Source organism: Scardinius erythrophthalmus (assembly GCF_964197995.2).
Source record: "Scardinius erythrophthalmus genome assembly, chromosome: 19".
NCBI lineage: Eukaryota > Metazoa > Chordata > Actinopteri > Cypriniformes > Leuciscidae > Scardinius > Scardinius erythrophthalmus.
Window position 1 is genome coordinate 11,697,846 of NC_138239.1, and position 18,131 is coordinate 11,715,976.

An 18,131-nucleotide genomic window follows, 5' to 3' on the forward strand; every position below is an offset into this window, starting at 1 on the left:
GCTAACCAAAATCTTTTGAATTTTAAAATAATAAACAACTACCTTACCAGAAAGATTAATCATACACGACTAGCCAACAGCAAGATGTGACATGAAACATTTATATTCATGACATTTAAAGGCATTGATTGATTTGATTGATTGATTGATTGATTAGCGCAAGATTGATACCAAAACAAGGAGATGAGGCATTTTATGATCAATGCTGTACAAATCTTGAACGATGATTATGAGCTGGTTCTTTAATGAATCAAACATGCAGCTGCGTGACCAATGCATTCCTATTCCGAATTAATGACTCTAAGTTGGTCCTTTTTAATGAATAAAAACAGCGTGGCCTGTCGATGCAGTCAGATTCCTGAACAAATCACTCTTATGAGCTGTTTTTTTATTTATTTTTATTGTAAATTCACAATTGTAGGTAAGATTCTCATCAAAACACTTTCAATAATCAAACAGACCAAATGGACTCTTTTTTACAGACTGATGATGCAGTTTAAAGGTCATCAGCATCGTAAATCCTGCAACATTTTTTATATTTTAATTTTTTCGAAAAATGTATCTACATTTATAACACTATAGTGTACTATAGCCTATTGTATAATACCTTTGCATCTGTTGTGAGGGTATAGGCCTAATTAACACAGCGGCTGTGGGAGTGACGGTTGACACCTTCTCTCTTTTGACTGCCCTTATCAATCTCTCTCTCTATTTTTCCCTCTTTTTAAAAGTTGTGAAATCACTATTGTGGAGTTTTTCTTTTTCTATTTGACCAAATGGGAACACACACACACATGTTTTTTAATGTATTCTCTCATTCGTCGCTAAAGAGCTTTACTCAACTATGAAGACTTCCGCTTCTGAGAAAAACCCGGAAATTTGAAAAGGGTCAATTAATCAGAAAGACCTCTGGAAAGACTTAATTGACTGAACCACAAGTTCAGTTTCCGTTTCAAAACAAACAAGTGCCGCTGTAATGTTCGTGAGACTTAGCCTAAATCTGGATGTGGCGCGCATGAAATCGTGAAACCTGCCCACAGTTTGCGAACAAACGAGGAGCTGGAGCGCTTGTGAGCGTGGAGACGGACAGCTCGCGCGCTCATGATGAGAACAGCCCGTCCAGTTATCCGTGTGCCCCCTTTGGACACTCCCTTCTCACTTCAGTGCTTACTCAACCACGAAATCCACCGCTGGATTCCAAAATACTGCTCGCATGGAGATTTAAAACTGGACAGAGGCATGATAGTCCAGAAGAGAACACGGAGGGATGCGAGTGTGTTTGCTGCCATGATTAACATCCAGTTTTTGCTAGTGTGCTCCTGAGAACGGCAAGACAAGTCAAGAGGTCCAACACTCAAGACAGCCGATGAGGAAGAAGAGATTTGACAAAGTAGTAAGTGCGAGATGTATGTTTGCATAATTGAATTGTTAATTATGTTGTAAATTTGGCATGATGGTTAACCCATTCACTCCCGAATTATGTTCTAGGGACATCCAAATATGATCACGCTTTAATTCTACTCGAGATGCGACCATAAATGATAATCAGTCAAAATAACTGATTTGGTTCTGAACACTAGTAAAATTCAAATAATTTGACAAAGTTAATGCAAAATCACTGTAGATTCCGTTTTAAAAATAAAATAAAAGTTTTTTTTTTCTGAAATTAAATGATATAGAGTATTAGCTGGAATTCAGTATTACTGAAAGCAGATAAAAGTAAAATAGAACTGTAAACACTACAATACACTTGCTGCAATGGTGATGGCTATTGAAGTGCCTTCCGCAGGGGTTGAACCTTTTACCTTTAGGTGACCAGCTGAAATGATGTATCACAGCGCCACACCACCCACAGCCTTGACATGCTTTTTCCAGATTTGTAGGAGGATTATTACTGAAATCACATTTTGCAGTACAGTATGCCTCTTCTGCTTGCTTGCTTGCTTCATTACAACATCAAAAAATAATATATAAATGTGATCTTTAATGTGATCTAATGACTTGTCGTGCTCATATCAACTATAGCTTTAATGTAAAAGTAAAAATATTATTGATATTCTTTTAAGTTTGGCAGTTGGAGTTTATAAAAATATTAAAAAACGCCAAAGAGAAGTGATTTGAATGGATCTGCATGGGTTAAAGTTTCACATCCTCATAAGTGGACGCATGCATTGCTGGAACCCTCTGGGTCTTCAATAACTAACATACCTTTAATAAGCATTGAGGTCTGTATTATGCACAGCTCTAAATTAGTGCCGAAACTTGTGCTGTCTTGCATAACGTAGTTCCACACGCTGCATACTGGACACTAGTGAGGAGAACATTTCGTCCACTATCACTGGTTTGCTAGAGAGGGTTTTCACACTTGGCTGAAACACTGCAGAAGTCAGCTGAGAAAGAACCAAATTAATATCCTCACAGATGAAGGGCCAGATTCACTTCTACACTGATTTATTTATTTTCAACCCTGAAAATGATTTTTTCGGTTTAATTCAGTCTGTTACTTGCCATTTCTTTGTAATTTATTGTAATTAATTTTTTTCCATTCCTGCGATGAGGCTCTTTTATGAAAATCCTCTTTAAAGTAAATTGTAAATGCTCGTATTAAGAAATAATCAGTCAAATATTTCAACACTGTTATGATAACCCTTTCATAAACACGTTCCCAGGGAACAGAATTTAAAGTGATTTAGATTGAGAATAATAACAATAATAATTTTCTGAACCATAAAATTTATGTCCATAATCTAAATCAAATTCATCGCTGTTTTAAAACCCTGCAGCTGTCTGTGCCTTTCATAGCGGCTATTATTTATTGATGGCTCCATGTAAAAAAAAAAAACATGAATGCGTTTTCGCAAGCAGGATTCTTTAAACTGTAATACAAAATTACTGAAGCCTTAGCAGCAGTTCTTTTTTTGAATTACTGCTGGCTTTTATAACCCCCCCCCCCCTTCTCTCTCTCTCTCTCCTGCTCTCTCCCTTACCTACTCTCTCCCTTTGTTCCCCCCAGTGGCTGCACCTGATCTTTTAGATCCTAAATCAGCCACACACAACACCAAACCACGGCTGTCGTTCTCCTCCAAGCCCATTGTGTTTAACTCGGGTGATGATTGTGATACCATAACCACCGTGATGAAGTGGAAAACAGTGTTGGCGATCTTCCTGCTGGTGGTCCTTTACCTGATCATCGGAGCCACGGTGTTCAAAGCTCTGGAACAGCCCCAGGAGATCTCGCAGAAGTACCTCATCCTGCAGGAGAAAATGATCTTTCTCTCTAGACATGCCTGTGTCAACACCTCTGAGCTGGAGGACCTGGTCAAGGTACAAAATCATTTACCTGTGTGCTTGAAATCGGAATTCAAAATATGTATTTGTATAGGTAAAAATAGCCTTTTTAATTTTGATTCAAAGCATAGTGGTTTTGTGTGAGGTACGTTGGGTGAATAAACTAATCTTTGCCAAAAATCTATACAGACAGCTCTGAAGTTGTCAGAAACAGTGTGCAATCTGATTAATTGGAGACACTGAAAACACTGATAAGCCGAAGACATGCTGGTCTGTTTCTGAAGTGTGATGCAACCATATTTCTTAGAAATAAGAGGGATGGAAAAGATTGCTTGGCTGAAATTATAAACAGTCTGTTCTGTCTTGAATGTATTTATGAAATGTTCTTATGGCTAATAACTGTATACGCTTTATCTGCTCTCTTAAAAGTGGGGTTGCTGCCAGCAATTTCTTTTAAATTATGTTTTATTAACAAAGTTCGGGAGGCGCACGCTCAGATAATTAACACAAGCGGAGAACACTCGGCAATCAACGATAAGAGGTGTATATATATTCAGCAGTCTCACCTCAATTTGTTGACGGTTTAGCAGCATCCCTCCACCACCCCTTCTCCACACTTCTAGCCCTCCTCCGGACAGCACGCCAAATACGCATTAAACTTTACTCCCTCTAATTGTATGTAAGTGTGAACTCATGAAATTGGTTTTAGTGAGTTCAGTTAACATCTTCTCTTGATATTACATCACTAGCTGTGTCTTCTGAAGTCTATGGTATTTACCTTTTGTGCAAAAGTAGATTGCACTTATGAAATGTCACTTTCTATTCAGAGATTAATGTTTGCTGCAATTCTAGGAGCAATGTAACGGTCCTGGATGCTTGTGTGTGTCATTAGCTGGGTTTTCATCCACATATTCTTATGTAAATCTTAGGATATTGCTTTAAAATGCTGGAAAAAAACAGCAAAAAGTTTTTTTTAAATGTGCATAAAATTGTGAACACATGGGATGGGAGTTCTGCTTTTGTTTTATTTAAATAATCATTTTAATAATTTGAGCAATCGTTCTATATTTGATTTCCACACTTTTAGTGTGGTTGGGTTGTTGTGCGCTGTGATGTGTTAAACATCCTACCTATAAATATTCCTGTAGTTCTCTGACAGGCTATAAATCTACATTTTCTGACCCCAGGAGACAACTCGTACACCTCCCCCTTACCTTTTACGATAAATTACATCCCAACACACTGCATTCATCTACTTCCCATCTCTTGATTATTGTTCTGACGCTCACATCCACACACCTCTGAACAAATGTTGATTCCTGCCTAGCTGCTTTGCTGCCAACAGCCCAAACCCAGTAGTGATTGTAGCGGCACTTAGTTGGTGTTCACAAACAGGAAAGCCTCCCCATGGAAAGAATGGCCTCTCGCTTTTGCCTGAGCTCTCCTTCTGCCAGCTGGGAGGAGGCATGGATGAGCAGCTGGGATACACTGAGGGCTCGTCCTGACTCCTGCTATATTTAGGCCTGGAGAAACCTGCACAATGTGCAGATGTTTCTAACAGTGTTTACATTGCTCACTCACTGCTTAGTGAAAGCATGTCCAGTTTTTTTTTTTTGCTCTGGACTTTGAGATGAAGCTCAAGGCTGGTTAATGGACTGCACTGAGGTCCACTGTTTTATCTCAGAGTGGCCCAACACCTGACACAAGCCACTGCAGATTCAAAGAGATAAATGCTTAGTACATGAATGTTTTGCAGTAAACATTGGCCCGGTGTGACATAAATGAAGAAATGATGGGTCTTTTTTGGCCTACCTTCATCACTGTTTGGGGAGGTTCAAGGTCTAGAAACACCTTTTTTTGTTGAACTTTTAAGTTGAACTTATTTTAACTTGAGCACCGCATTTTTAGAACGCTGTGTCATGAGCAAGACGCTGCTAAAGACGCGAGATGCGAGTGCAGCAGTTAAAGATGTCCGTCTAGCGCCTTTACATTGAAAAACAATGGAAAAGTAGAACAGTGGAAAAGTGCATTCTGTATGAACAGCCCCTTCAAATTTAGCGTTTGAAATGCTTTTCTTTGTTATTTTGGCATTAATTGCAGCTCTATTTTTCAGTTTTGTAAACCAATTTTGTGTTATTTTGACATTATTTGCAACGTTATTTTTAATTCCTTTTTTTTTTTTTTGACATTACATTGCATACCAGTAACTGCAACTTTATTTTTCGTCTTTGCAATGCAGTTTTCCATCATTTGGAAATTACATCTCATTAACTGCCACTTTATTAAATTAAAATTTTCATTGTTTTTGAAAAATATTATAATTGCAACTAATTCCATTATTCCATTATTTGGACATATTACAAGATGTTCAAATCTTGTTACTCAAAAAAAAAAAAAAATTGCAATCCAATTGTTCATTATTTTATATTTTTCACTTTATCTTGCAGTTGTGATAAGAGATGGCCATACTACTTTCTTGCCTCGTGTACATGCAATGAGAGAAAGACTGAATGAGATATGAGTTAAGGACCACGGACAGCTCCACCTCTTGCCCTTCACTTCCTTTAGTTTCTGAAGTTTGCATACATATGAAATAAGAACAGAACAACTTCAGCAAAGCTTTGACCTTCCATTCACTCTTTGAGTAATGTGTCCTTTTAAAGTGCTTTTTAACTTGCCTAGTGTAAAAATAGAAAAGCTATTTAAAGAACTACACATTCCCTAAATTTGGAATCAATCCAAGCTTGTAGTAAGTGACTTTAGGTCTTCAAGGAACACACTGATCAGAGAAGCAAAAATATTGATCTCAATAATGCCAAGATCCCTTCTTTAGAAGAGGCACAGTCTGAAAAACAGTACAAGAAGTATAATATCATTCCTGCTGCACAAACAAAGGGCCACACATTTGATAAGGCAGCCATATTATTACAGATTTGACAGTGAATGAAATTACGGGACAAATTCTGTCTTAACTCCCAGCTGACACTGTAATGTGTGACGTAAAATCCAGAGATGCTGTGGAACACTGATAAAGAACAGATCCGTGTCTTTGTTTGAGGGCCTGAATGTAGGCAATTGGAGCCAGCCATCCTGCTCATTCAGAGACAGTCTGCTTCAGATTTAAACGTGTTACATCTCTCCGCACAATAGCAGATGGGGTTATACTTGGAAATAGCTTGGCTGAATATGATTCAACATGGGTAAATTGGAAATATAGCTGTCATTTTCTAAACAACTTTTTCTAATGAAAATTTGCCATCATATTTTTCAACCTTCATGTCATTCTTACCCTGTAATATTCTTTCTTTTGTGGATGGCATAGTATCTACTTTTGTGTTTCACAAAGAAAAAAAAATACAGGTATGAGAAGGGAGTAAATTATGACTTTTCATTTTTGGAGAGTTTTTTTGTGTGTGTGTGTGTGTGTGTGTGTGTTTGCTCTGTTCATTGCTCTCGTTTTTGGTTTGAGTGATTCGTAAAAATTTTGGAGATTATTCCTGAGACCTGTTCTCTCATTCGCAGCAAGTGGTGGTTGCTATCCGGGCCGGGGTCAATCCCTCGGGTCACCCCTCCAATGAGAGCAGCATGTGGGACCTCAGCAGCTCCTTCTTCTTTGCAGGGACTGTCATCACCACTATAGGTAACGGCTGTACTCGGTATCAATCCCCTAATTGATTCTTTAATTGATTAGTGACTTTTTGAACTTCATTATCACTTCATTTAGGTGATGAAAGCAACTTGGGGAAAGGTGCTTGGTAAAATGAGTTTAACTCAGGGACTTAAAAGTCAAATAAATAGACCACAAGTAGGGCTGCACAATTGAAAAAAAAAATATTTTTTATAATTAAAGAACATCTGTGCTGTCGCTGAAACTGTAATGCTGTTGTGTTCTTCGTCCATGGATCATACATCCCTCCACCATATGGAGCCATCACCAGAATTCTAGTTACATTTCCTTTCTCACTAGTTCACTTCCTGTTTGTAGATATTTAAACCAAAGTCACTTAAAGACAAATCTGCCACATTAGCCCGAAAAAAGCGTAATGCCTGCTACCGCTGCGGTACACAGTGAAGGAGACAAGTGGCAGTTTTTTTTAAATGAATTTCAATGGAGGAGTGGCTTCACTATTCAGAATATACTGCTTTTGTGAGGAAATCATCATTTAATGAATCAACAACTCTTCGTCTAATCTTTGTTCTTAAGGTTAACATTTGTTTGTATTGATCTATTTTTAGAGTTTACACTGACAATAATTAGCTGTTTAATAAGAGAAGTCACGGACAGGCGTGACAGGCATGATTCAGTTTACGGCAATTCTAATTCATTTCTATGGTATCCGCAAACAGTGATTGAGCTGTAAAGCTGTGAATCAAGGCACATGCAATCCAAGTTAGCCGTTACTCTTTTTCCAATGGTAGAGCCACGGACCCTCATATCTCCCAATTTCTGGGAGTGTCCAATACCACTTTCATACCAAGTGTTACTATTACTGCTATCTTGTCTCTTGAGCATGACCCTTTCAATGTTCTCTGGGTTATCTTTTTTGGATTTGTTTGCTGTTGGACTGCTTATTTGATTTTTGGATTTCTGCCTGGACATTGATTATGGTTACCTGTTAAACGTTTGGTTTGTATGCTCTGGACTTGTTGATTTGTTTAATAAACTCCAGCAAATGGATTCTAAAACACAGAATACTTTGCTGGACATGAATCCAGCAGGAGTCTCACAGCCACCAGTGGCTTTTACTTTTCAGAGCAAGATGCTAAAGGGCTACCAAGAACAGCTAATTGCACTACTGGCTACTAGTGAACATTTTACTTAGTATATTCAAGCTCTACTGTCAACCAGAACCGAACCGGTAAGGCTGGCTTTAACTGATAAGTTTGTTGGGTCTGCAGATAAATGTCTGGGTTTTTTACATCAATGCTAAGTCTCTTTTTCACATCAACCTGATGCATACCATAGTTAAACAAGTGTGCTTTCGTCATGTCACTTCTCATAGGTGAAGCGCTAGAGTGGGCGTCTGCTGTCTGGGATAATGATTTACATATCCGTAGTTCATTCACATATTTTGTGCAACAAATACGAGATGTGTTTGAATATCCAGCCGGTGGGAAAGATGTTTCATTCCAGTTATTACACCTACGCCAGGGCCAATCCACCGCAGCTGAAAATGCCACTAAATTACGCACATTAGCACCACAGAGCAGATGGAACGGCTTGGCTTTAAAAACAGTTTTCCGTGAGGGATTAAATCCCGTTCTACAAGGGGAACTGGCATGTAAAGATGAATCCTTAATTCTTTCACAGTACAGTTATCTGGCAATCAAGCTTGACAGTTTAATTTGAACCCACCACTGAGCTATCCAGTCATGTTTCCCATGAATCTCCCGAACCTATTCAAATTCGGCGAAGAACGCCAGCGCCAATTACTTAACCATCTACAGTATGTTTCTACTCTGGATAACCTGGTCATCAGTGTGTCTCCTGCCCATTAAAGACAAGGGTGGAACAACCAAAGCGAGCCTAATCTCATGTTCCCTCAATTTCTCACTACCAGTCAAAATATTGAACTAATATCTAATCAGACCTGTTGTGTAACAGCCCTAGTGGATTCTGGAGCTGCAGTAAATTTGATATTTCAGCAACTGGTTCATAAATTCCAACTCCCTACTGTGCAATGCTTTCCACCATACATATCACGGCAGTTGACGACAAACCCTTTGGGAGGGAAAAATCACTCATCAAATGGGTCTGATTAAGCTCCTGACTTTTCATACTGAGGAACTTATCCTGTTTTTCAACCTTAGCTGTCAGTACATGACCCACAGATCTCAGAAGGTTGACCATTGTTATGAGTTCACCTTGCCTCTGTCTCGAACCCCACCATCCAGTTACCATGTCTGACTACCAGTGTAAAAAGCCCCAAACTTAAAAAAAAACTTTCCATATCCCTTAAGAATACCAGGACCTAGCAGAGGTTTTCGGCAGGGACAAATTAAGCTAGATGAAAATCAGAACAGGAACATACAAAAGTCCATGAAAACGAAAAGGAAACGACATTAACGACTAAAATTAACACTTTAATGTAAATTCTATTAATTTAAATATTTAAATTGCAATTAAAATATCAAGGGAAATAATCAACTTGTGATTTTTGTCCCCTAACCACGACAAGAATATTTACATATGATCTGAACACTCAGCATTTTATGGATTCATTTCGGTAACACTTTATTTTACAGTGTCCTTGTTACATATGTTACATGTACTTACCATAGTAATAACAATCAAGTATGCATAATTACATGTAACTAACCCCTTAACCAAAATCTACCCTAACCTTTAGTAAGTACATGCAGTTGCTTAATATTACTCAGTACTTAAATATATAATTACACTGTAACAATGACACCTTAAAATAAAATGTAACCTTCATTTCTTGGCAAATAATCAGCAGCTGCATTTTTCATTTTGACTTCATCACTAAGGATGTGTAGGAAATTGCATTAATGTAATTTAATAAGCTTGATTTAATGAACCTTAACTAATCCTTTCAACAGCTTTGACTGTTCTTGAATACATGTGTAAGACACCTTTGAAACCTGCTGGAACGGAGCCAAGTAGTGGATTAAAGAGCAAGCCCCCCTTCATCAACCCCCCCCCCCCCAGTGTCCCTAGGTTGCGAAGTATAAATTGCAATTAATGAACTGAGCAGGTCTGACAGCTTGACCTTTTATACAGTTGAAAGAGGCCAATTTCTTGGGGCTGCACATCACATCTCCATGTTTTATGTGCATGTTAAAAAGTTTGGGGGTCCTAAAAATGTTTGTTTAATGAAATTAATGCTTTTATTCAGCAAAGATGCATTAAATTTGAACAAAAGTGACAGTAAAGACATATATAATGTTACAAAAGATTTCTATTTTAAATAAATGCTGTCCTCTATTCATCAAAGAATCCTGAAAAAAAATGTCACGTTTCCACAAAAATATTAAGCAGCACGACCGTTTTCAACATTGATAATAATAAGAAATGTTTCTTGAAGTAAATCAGCAAATTAGAATGATTTCTAAAGGATTATGTGACACTGAAGACTGGAGTAATGATGCTGAAAATTCAGCTTTGCCATCAGGAATAATTGATCAAATATATTATTTTCCCATTTTATGGTAAAATAAATGCAGCCTTCATGAGCATGTGTGTACATGTGCGTGAGTTAGATTGTTTTAACAATTCTGTTAAAAACAGGTTGCTTGGAGTTATTTTATTAATGTTGTTGTATTATTTTGCATGTATCAACATCATCCATAATGTGTTTGTGTCACGCAAGGGAATCAATTTATAGGCTTGGCCTTTAAAGCTCCAACTGCTAATTTGTTTAAATAATTATTATTTTTTGACATTTGAACGAAAACCTTTCAACTCCACCTGACCACCTCCATCAGCAAGGATGCACTCATTTTGTAGTGTCCTTATGCGTTCATCTGTTGGTGAGGACATCACATTCGCTAACAGGCATCAGCACATGTGTGCAGAGTATTTGCCAAAGCTAAAGCCCTCAAAAGACACACTTGTGTGCTCATTAAGCTCTTTTTGCGTCAGTCTTCCAGTAAGTAGTGCTTCTTCTCTAATGAGGGTGGCATGACATGGTTTTGTTCCCTGTGTCAAACTGACTTGTGTTGTGCTCTAAGACAGCACATGACATTCATTTCTCATCCGATTCGAGAACAGATATTATCCTGCTTTAACACATTTCAGTCATTTAGGTGTTATGAATGTGTTCATGGTGCTTTTCAATACTGGGACTACAGCTGCTTAATATGTACATTTGTACAATACTTTTAGGTACTTTTCATTTTCATTGTTATCATTATGATTATTATTCAGATGAAAACGTCTCGGTTACGTATGGTAACCCTCGTTCCCTTAGTCCAGGGAACGGAGACGCCTCGTCGGGGGAGTTCCCCTGACGAATTGGGATCACGCCAGGGATCCAGCCACCTTCGAGAGAGTTAACAACGAGCCAATGAAAGAGAAACTGAATTGGCATGCAATATTTGCATTCCGCGGCCCGCCTACCAGCGCGGGTATAAAAGGCGGAAGTAAACATTGCGCAATGCTTTTCGCTGAGGAGCCGAACAGTGTCCAGTCCTCCGCGAAGGTACAGCAACATGGCGACGGGACGAGGCGTCTCCGTTCCCTGGACTCAGGGAACGAGGGTTACCATACGTAACCGAGACGTTCCCTTTCGTCAGCAGGGAACTCCGACGCCTCGTCGGGGGAGTTCCCCTGACGAATTGGGATCCCTACCAAAACGCCATGGTGCTGGCCCCTTCCAGCGCCCAGCTAAGCTACCCTGCAGCAGTTTCCAGAAATTTTGCGGGAGCTAGCTAGGGAATCACACTGCTGTTCCGCAAGACCCAATCAGTGGATATTGGATAACACTGGGAAAGCGTGCCCGTCCCCAAGGAAAATAATAATGGGGGGGGAACGCTGCGATGTACTAACCATGTAGGGTAGTGAAAACATATGGAAATCCTTGAAGGTAGTCCCAGTCCAGAGGAGTGAGGAGCGTACTCAACAGGGATGACAGAATGTGTCTGTCAAGGGGAAGACACGGCTGCAATGCACGTGGCAATAATGGGTCGCCGCAGGGACCACTGGAAAGAACACCCAGTCTACTAGCAACTCCTTACTGAAGGTAGCAGACCTGGTGCCGGGCGGTCCGCAACGCCTGGCACCGGAGGGGTGATGGAGGAACTCACGAGGTTAGCCGTTTGTTGGGTAACCAACGGAGCACAAAGACGCACGTATCCGCTCACGGAATGACGTCGCAAGCCGACACACCTATTCCCTCTAATTACTGGCCGTAGCGAGTACTCGGGAGGAAACCGGTTCCACACGTAGGCTATAAAACCTAGCGAACGTGTTCGGTGTCGCCCAGCCCGCAGCTCTACAAATGTCTGTTAGCGAGGCGCCTTGTGCCAGAGCCCAGGAAGCGGCAACACTCCTAGTGGAGTGAGCCCGCAACCTAGGTGGGCAGGGCTCACCCTGGGACTCATAAGCCCTGGTGATAGCATCCACTAGCCAGTGGGCTAACCTCTGCTTGAAGACAGCCTTCCCCTTCTGCTGGCCTCCGTAACAAACAAAGAGCTGATCTGAGGTCCTAAAGCTTTGCGTTCTGTCTATATAAACCCGGAGGGCCCGGACAGGACAGAGAAAAGCTAGGGCTGGGTCTGCCTCCTCCTGGGGCAGCGCTTGCAGGTTCACTACCTGGTCCGCGAAGGGAGTGGTAGGAACCTTGGGCACATATCCGAGCCTGGGTCTCAATATAACCTGAGAAAGGCCAGGCCCGAACTCTAGGCACGATTCGTCGACCGAAAATGCCTGCAGATCCCCGACCCTCTTGAAGGAAGCCAATGCTAACAGGAGCGCTGTCTTAATGGACAGGATATTAAGCTCGACTGACAGCAAAGGCTCATAAGGAGAACTTTGAAGTGCTTTAAGCACCAGAGTTAAGTCCCAAGAGGGTACAGGGTGCAAGTTGCGAGGTGGATTTAGCCTCCTAGCACCCTTGAGGAATCTGATGACCAGGTCGTGCTTCCCCACGGACTTACCTTCAACTACATCGTGATGTGCGGCTATTGCGGCAACATACACTTTAAGGGTGGAGGGAGACAGCCTTCACTCCAACCCCTGTTGTAGGAAGGAGAGCACGACTCTGATCGGGCAAGTTCGTGGGTTCTCCCCATGGGAAGAACACCAGCCGACAAACAGGTTCCACTTCAGAGCATAGAGGCGCCTCGTAGAGGGGGCTCTAGCTGAAGAGATGGTATCTACCACTGCCTGTGGCAGGCCATCTAGAACCTCCGCGTCCCGTCCAGGGACCAGACATGGAGTTTCCAGAGGTCTGGACGCGGGTGCCACAGAGTGCCCCGTCTCTGAGAAAGAAGGTCCTTCCTCAGAGGAATCGGCCAAGGAGGGGCTGTCGCGAGGAGCATGAGTTCTGGGAACCAAGTCCGGGTTGGCCAATACGGGGCTACCAAAAGGACCTGCTCCTCGTCCTCCCTGACCTTGCACAGTGTCTGTGCAAGAAGGCTCACTGGGGGGAACGCATATTTGCGTAAATCCCGGGGCCAGCTGTGTGCCAGGGCATCCGTGCCGAGAGTTCCCTCGGTCAGGGAGTAATACCACTGGCAATGGGTTGTGTCCGGAGAGGCAAACAGGTCTACCTGTGCGGCTCCGAAGATTCGCCAAATCAGCTGGACCGCCTGGGGATGGAGTCGCCACTCTCCCGGAAGGGGAGGCTGACGTGAAAGCTCGTCGGCCACATAATTGAACTCCCCTGGGACATGAATGGCACGAAGCGACCTCAGATGCTTCTGACTCCATAGGAGGAGGTGGGAGGCGAGTCGCGACATACGACGGGAGCGCAGACCACCTTGTCGGTTGATGTACGCAACGGTCGCAGTGCTGTCCGTACGGACCAGTACATGCTTGTGTCTGAGAAACCCCTTGAGGCGACACAAGGCCAAGCGTACTGCTTGCAACTCTAGGCAACTGATGTGCCAATGCAGCTGGGGCCCCGTCCACAGACCCGAGACTGCATGCCCTTTGTACGTGGCCCCCCAACCCTTGGCAGAAGCATCTGTGAACACCACAGCATGCCTGGAAACCTGGACTAGGGGCACTCCGGCCCGTAGAAACGCAGGATCCGACCAAGGGGAGAAGGTTTGGCGACAGTGCGGGGTGACTTTGACCCGGAACGTGCCGCTCTGCCACGCCCACCTCGGGACTCGGTCGTGAAGCCAGTGCTGGAGCGGTCTCATATGCAACAAGCCGAGCGGCGTTACTGCGGCTGCGGCTGCCATATGCCCCAGGAGCCTCTGAAACTGTTTCAGTGGGACCGCTGTCCTGCCTCGAAAGGACTTGAGACAGATGAGCACTGACTGGACGCGCTCCTCTGTGAGGCGTGCAGTCTGAGCGACTGAGTCCAGTTCCATACCGAGATAAGAGATCCTCTGCACGGGGCAGAGTTTGCTCTTCTCCCAGTTGACCTGAAGCCCCAACTGACTGAGGCGATGGAGCACCATGTCCCTGTGATCGCACAACACATCTCGCGAGTGAGCCAGAATGAGCCAGTCGTCGAGATAGTTGAGAATGCGAACGCCTTGTTCTCTCATGGGAACAATGGCCGCCTCCGCGACTTTCGTGAAGACACGGGGCGACAGGGCCAGCCCGAAGGGTAGGACCTTGTACTGATATGCTCGACCCTCGAAAGCAAACCGAAGAAATGGTCTGTGTCGAGGAAGAATCGAGACATGAAAGTACGCGTCCTTCAGGTCGATCACTGCAAACCAATCCTGGGGACGGATGCACTCGAAAATGCGTTTCTGTGTGAGCATCTTGAACGGGAGCTTGTGCAGGGCCCGATTCAATACTCGCAGATCCAGGATTGGTCGTAACCCACCGCCTTTCTTGGGTACAATGAAGTAAGGGCTGTTAAACCCTGACCTCATATCGGCTGGAGGGACCGGCTCGATCGCGTCCTTCGCCAGCAGGACGTCGATCTCTTTCCGCAAGACCGGAGCATCCACTAGACGCACACGGGTGAAGTGGATGCCCCTGAACTTGGGAGGCCGGCGTGCAAACTGAATTGCATAGCCGAGCCGGATGGTGCGGATGAGCCAGCGCGACGGACTCGGGAGCTCTAACCAGGCTCCGAGAAACCGCCGCAACGAGCCCACCCGCACAACCGGCGTACCCGCGGAGGGGCAGCGAGGTGGAGGGCAGGGACACGGCTCTGGTGGCATCGTAGCGGCCGAGAGCGGGGTCTGGGTGTGTAATTGGACAACACCTACCTGCCTCCACCGGGGGATAGACGGCAGAGAAGACCTGAGAGTGTTCTGCTGCAGGCTGTCGCCTGGCGAGGGAAGGGGAGGAGACGAGGAGCGAGGCCCACGGGCGGCTGCTGGTCTCCGAGCCTTCCCGCCCAGCGGCAGAGAGGAGTGGCGTGACCGAGGTGGCGCCACTGCTATCTGAGAGCTGGGGAGAGGGGACTGAGAGTGGCGAGACCCGAGGGTGGCGCACACTGTCGTCCCACTCTCTAACGGACGAGACCGCTTGTTCAGCAGCCTCATCCGTGAATGACCCAGAGGAGGAAGAAACTGCTCTTTTATTGAAATTGTGGGCGGAACAGAAACAGACACAAACAAAAGATTTTCCACCCGGCCCTCCTCCGGGGGAAGGAGGGGAGCAGAGGCCCCCTCCCGTAGAGCAGTTCCTCTATCCTCTGGGTCGCCCGTCTCAGGAACGCCTCTTTCCTTTCGCCTTCTTGGGGGGTGGAGGCGGCTGAGCGGGCGGGGGAGCCCGCCTACGACCGGCGCCCCGCCTCCTGGAGTTGGACTGCTGTCCAGAAGGAGGAGCAGAGGCGGCCGCAGGAGGGCGCCCTCGGCGACGAGCAGCCCGAGGTTCTTCGGCCACAGGAGACGGACCAGCAGCAGTCCGTTTCCTGGGCAGGACATGCCGAAGCGCCTCAGACTGCTTTTGGGCGGCGGAGAACTCTTGGGCGAAGTCCCCCACCGAGTCGCCGAAAAGGCCCCCTCGGGATATGGGAGCATTCAGAAATCTGGATTTCTCTGAATCCCGCATATCCGCGAGGGTAAGCCAGAGGTGGCGCTCCTGGACCACCAAAGTGGACATCGCCCGTCCCAGAGAACGTGCGGTGACTTTCGTCGCCCGGAGGGCGAAGTCCGTCGCCACACGCAGCTCCTGCAGCACCCCTGGGTCGGGACCACCTTGCTGCATGTCATGAAGCGCCTTGGCCTGGTGGACCTGAAGCAACGCCATGGCATGCAGGGCGGAAGCGGCTTCTCCACACGCCGTGTAGGCATTCTCGGTTAGACCAGAGGAGAACCTACAGGTGCGGGAGGGGAGTGAAGGGGCACCCCGCCAAGTGGAAGCGGCTTTCGGACACAGCTGCATCGCTACTGACCGCTCCACCGGGGGGATTCCCTCGTATCCCTTAACCGCTCCACCATCCAAAGTGGTGAGGGAGGAGGGGTGAGTTGATCTATGTCTGGCAGTCAGGGGTGCCATCCATGACCTCGTCACCTCTTCATGCACCTCCGGGAAGAAAGGGACCGGAGCGGGACGCTGAGAACCAGCGCGGCCCGCCCCGTTACACCAATCATCAAGCCGCGAAGGTTCGGGACACGGTGGGGGGTTCCACACGAGCCCGACATTCGCGGCCGCCCGGGCAAGCATAGCGGCCAGCTCAGGATCCGGCTCGGCCGCAGCCACCACACCCGAAGGGGGTAGACCCGCCGAGTCGTCACCTGAGGATGACTGCTCTCCTGATGACTGCTGAGAACCAGCGCGGCCCGCCCCGTTACACCAATCATCAAGCCGCGAAGGTTCGGGACACGGTGGGGGGTTCCACACGAGCCCGACATTCGCGGCCGCCCGGGCAAGCATAGCGGCCAGCTCAGGATCCGGCTCGGCCGCAGCCACCACACCCGAAGGGGGTAGACCCGCCGAGTCGTCACCTGAGGATGACTGCTCTCCCTCCGATGCAGCGATAGACATCGCATCTTCAGGTGGCGCCCCGAAGGAAACAACCGGAACCGCACGGGGCGGCACCAGTGGCTCCAACGGGGGCACCGATGGCAACGGCGCTACAGAGGAGTGGGAGCCTCGTGAGGATCTTTCACCTGGCGAGGTAGTCCGCACTGTAACCCTCATACGCTCACCAACAGCCACAGCCGAAGTAGTCGCCTGCTGAACTGAACCAGCAGACGAACTAGATCGGGTGTAGACTGAAGGGACACCCTCAGCAACTTTCTGCTGAAGGATTCGAAGTCTCGAGCGGAGCGTCGCCAGAGTCATGTTCCCACAATGAGAACATGACTCGTTCACAAACGCTGCCTCTGCGTGCGCTAAGCCCAAGCACGAGACGCAGTGTCTGTGACCATCACCCTGAGACAGAAGTCTACCGCATCCAGAAACACACGGGCGAGATGACATCTTTGTCACGTAGACAAAGAAGCAGGTCGCCCAAAACTCTTTTAGGAAAGAGAGAGAACCTCTCTTTCAGTGCCGAAGCACTCAGGGACCCACCGCGGCCACACACGGGGAAACTGCAAGCCCGTGTGGGCACTCAAATACCAGCCGTGAAAATGGGTTTTTTTTTTTTTCACAGCTGGCAGAAGCGGCGATCACTGACGAGGCTGTCACACCGGCACCAGAGAGGACTCTTCCCGAAGAGACTCGTTGAAAAAACTTCACTTCTCAGGCGGAAAACAGCAGCACAAAGCAATCTGTTCGGCTCCGAGGCGATAAGCATTGCGCAATGTTTACTTCCGCCTTTTATACCCGCGCTGGTAGGCGGGCCGCGGAATGCAAATATTGCATGCCAATTCAGTTTCTCTTTCATTGGCTCGTTGTTAACTCTCTCGAAGGTGGTTGGATCCCTGGCGTGATCCCAATTCGTCAGGGGAACTCCCCCGACGAGGCGTCGGAGTTCCCTGCTGACGAAAGGGAACTTGGTGTTAAAATAGTCGTAGGTATCCAGTAAAAAATTGTACGGTCCATAGATTTCCTTTAAAAGGATTACCTGGAGAACAAATATGACTTGATGCCCTAAAGTAACATGTTTTGATAAAACATTTTTTATTAAATTTTTCAAAGCTATTGTTTACAAATTCAACAAGTGATCAACAAATGGAAGACTTTGTGACAACTGGTGTGAATACAGACTTAACTTGAATCGATGTTCAGGGCTGAGAATGTATGTTGAACAAAACAAAGTGAGACTGTTTGCATGTGGCAGACAGAACAA

The 18,131-nt window shown here is 45.5% G+C and overlaps 1 protein-coding gene across 1 annotated transcript in view; it reads left to right on the forward strand.

The window, feature by feature from the left end:
• Nucleotides 1-222: 222 nt before the first annotated feature.
• The window catches only part of kcnk2a (potassium channel, subfamily K, member 2a), a 33,382-nt gene continuing 15,473 nt past the window's right edge, over nt 223-18,131 (forward strand). The window contains exons 1-3 of the mRNA XM_081394067.1: nt 223-1,393; nt 3,014-3,324; nt 6,811-6,928. Of these exons, the coding sequence (XP_081250193.1) occupies nt 1,393; nt 3,014-3,324; nt 6,811-6,928 (430 nt within the window). The 5' untranslated portion in view covers nt 223-1,392. The remainder of the gene's footprint in view (nt 1,394-3,013; nt 3,325-6,810; nt 6,929-18,131) is intronic.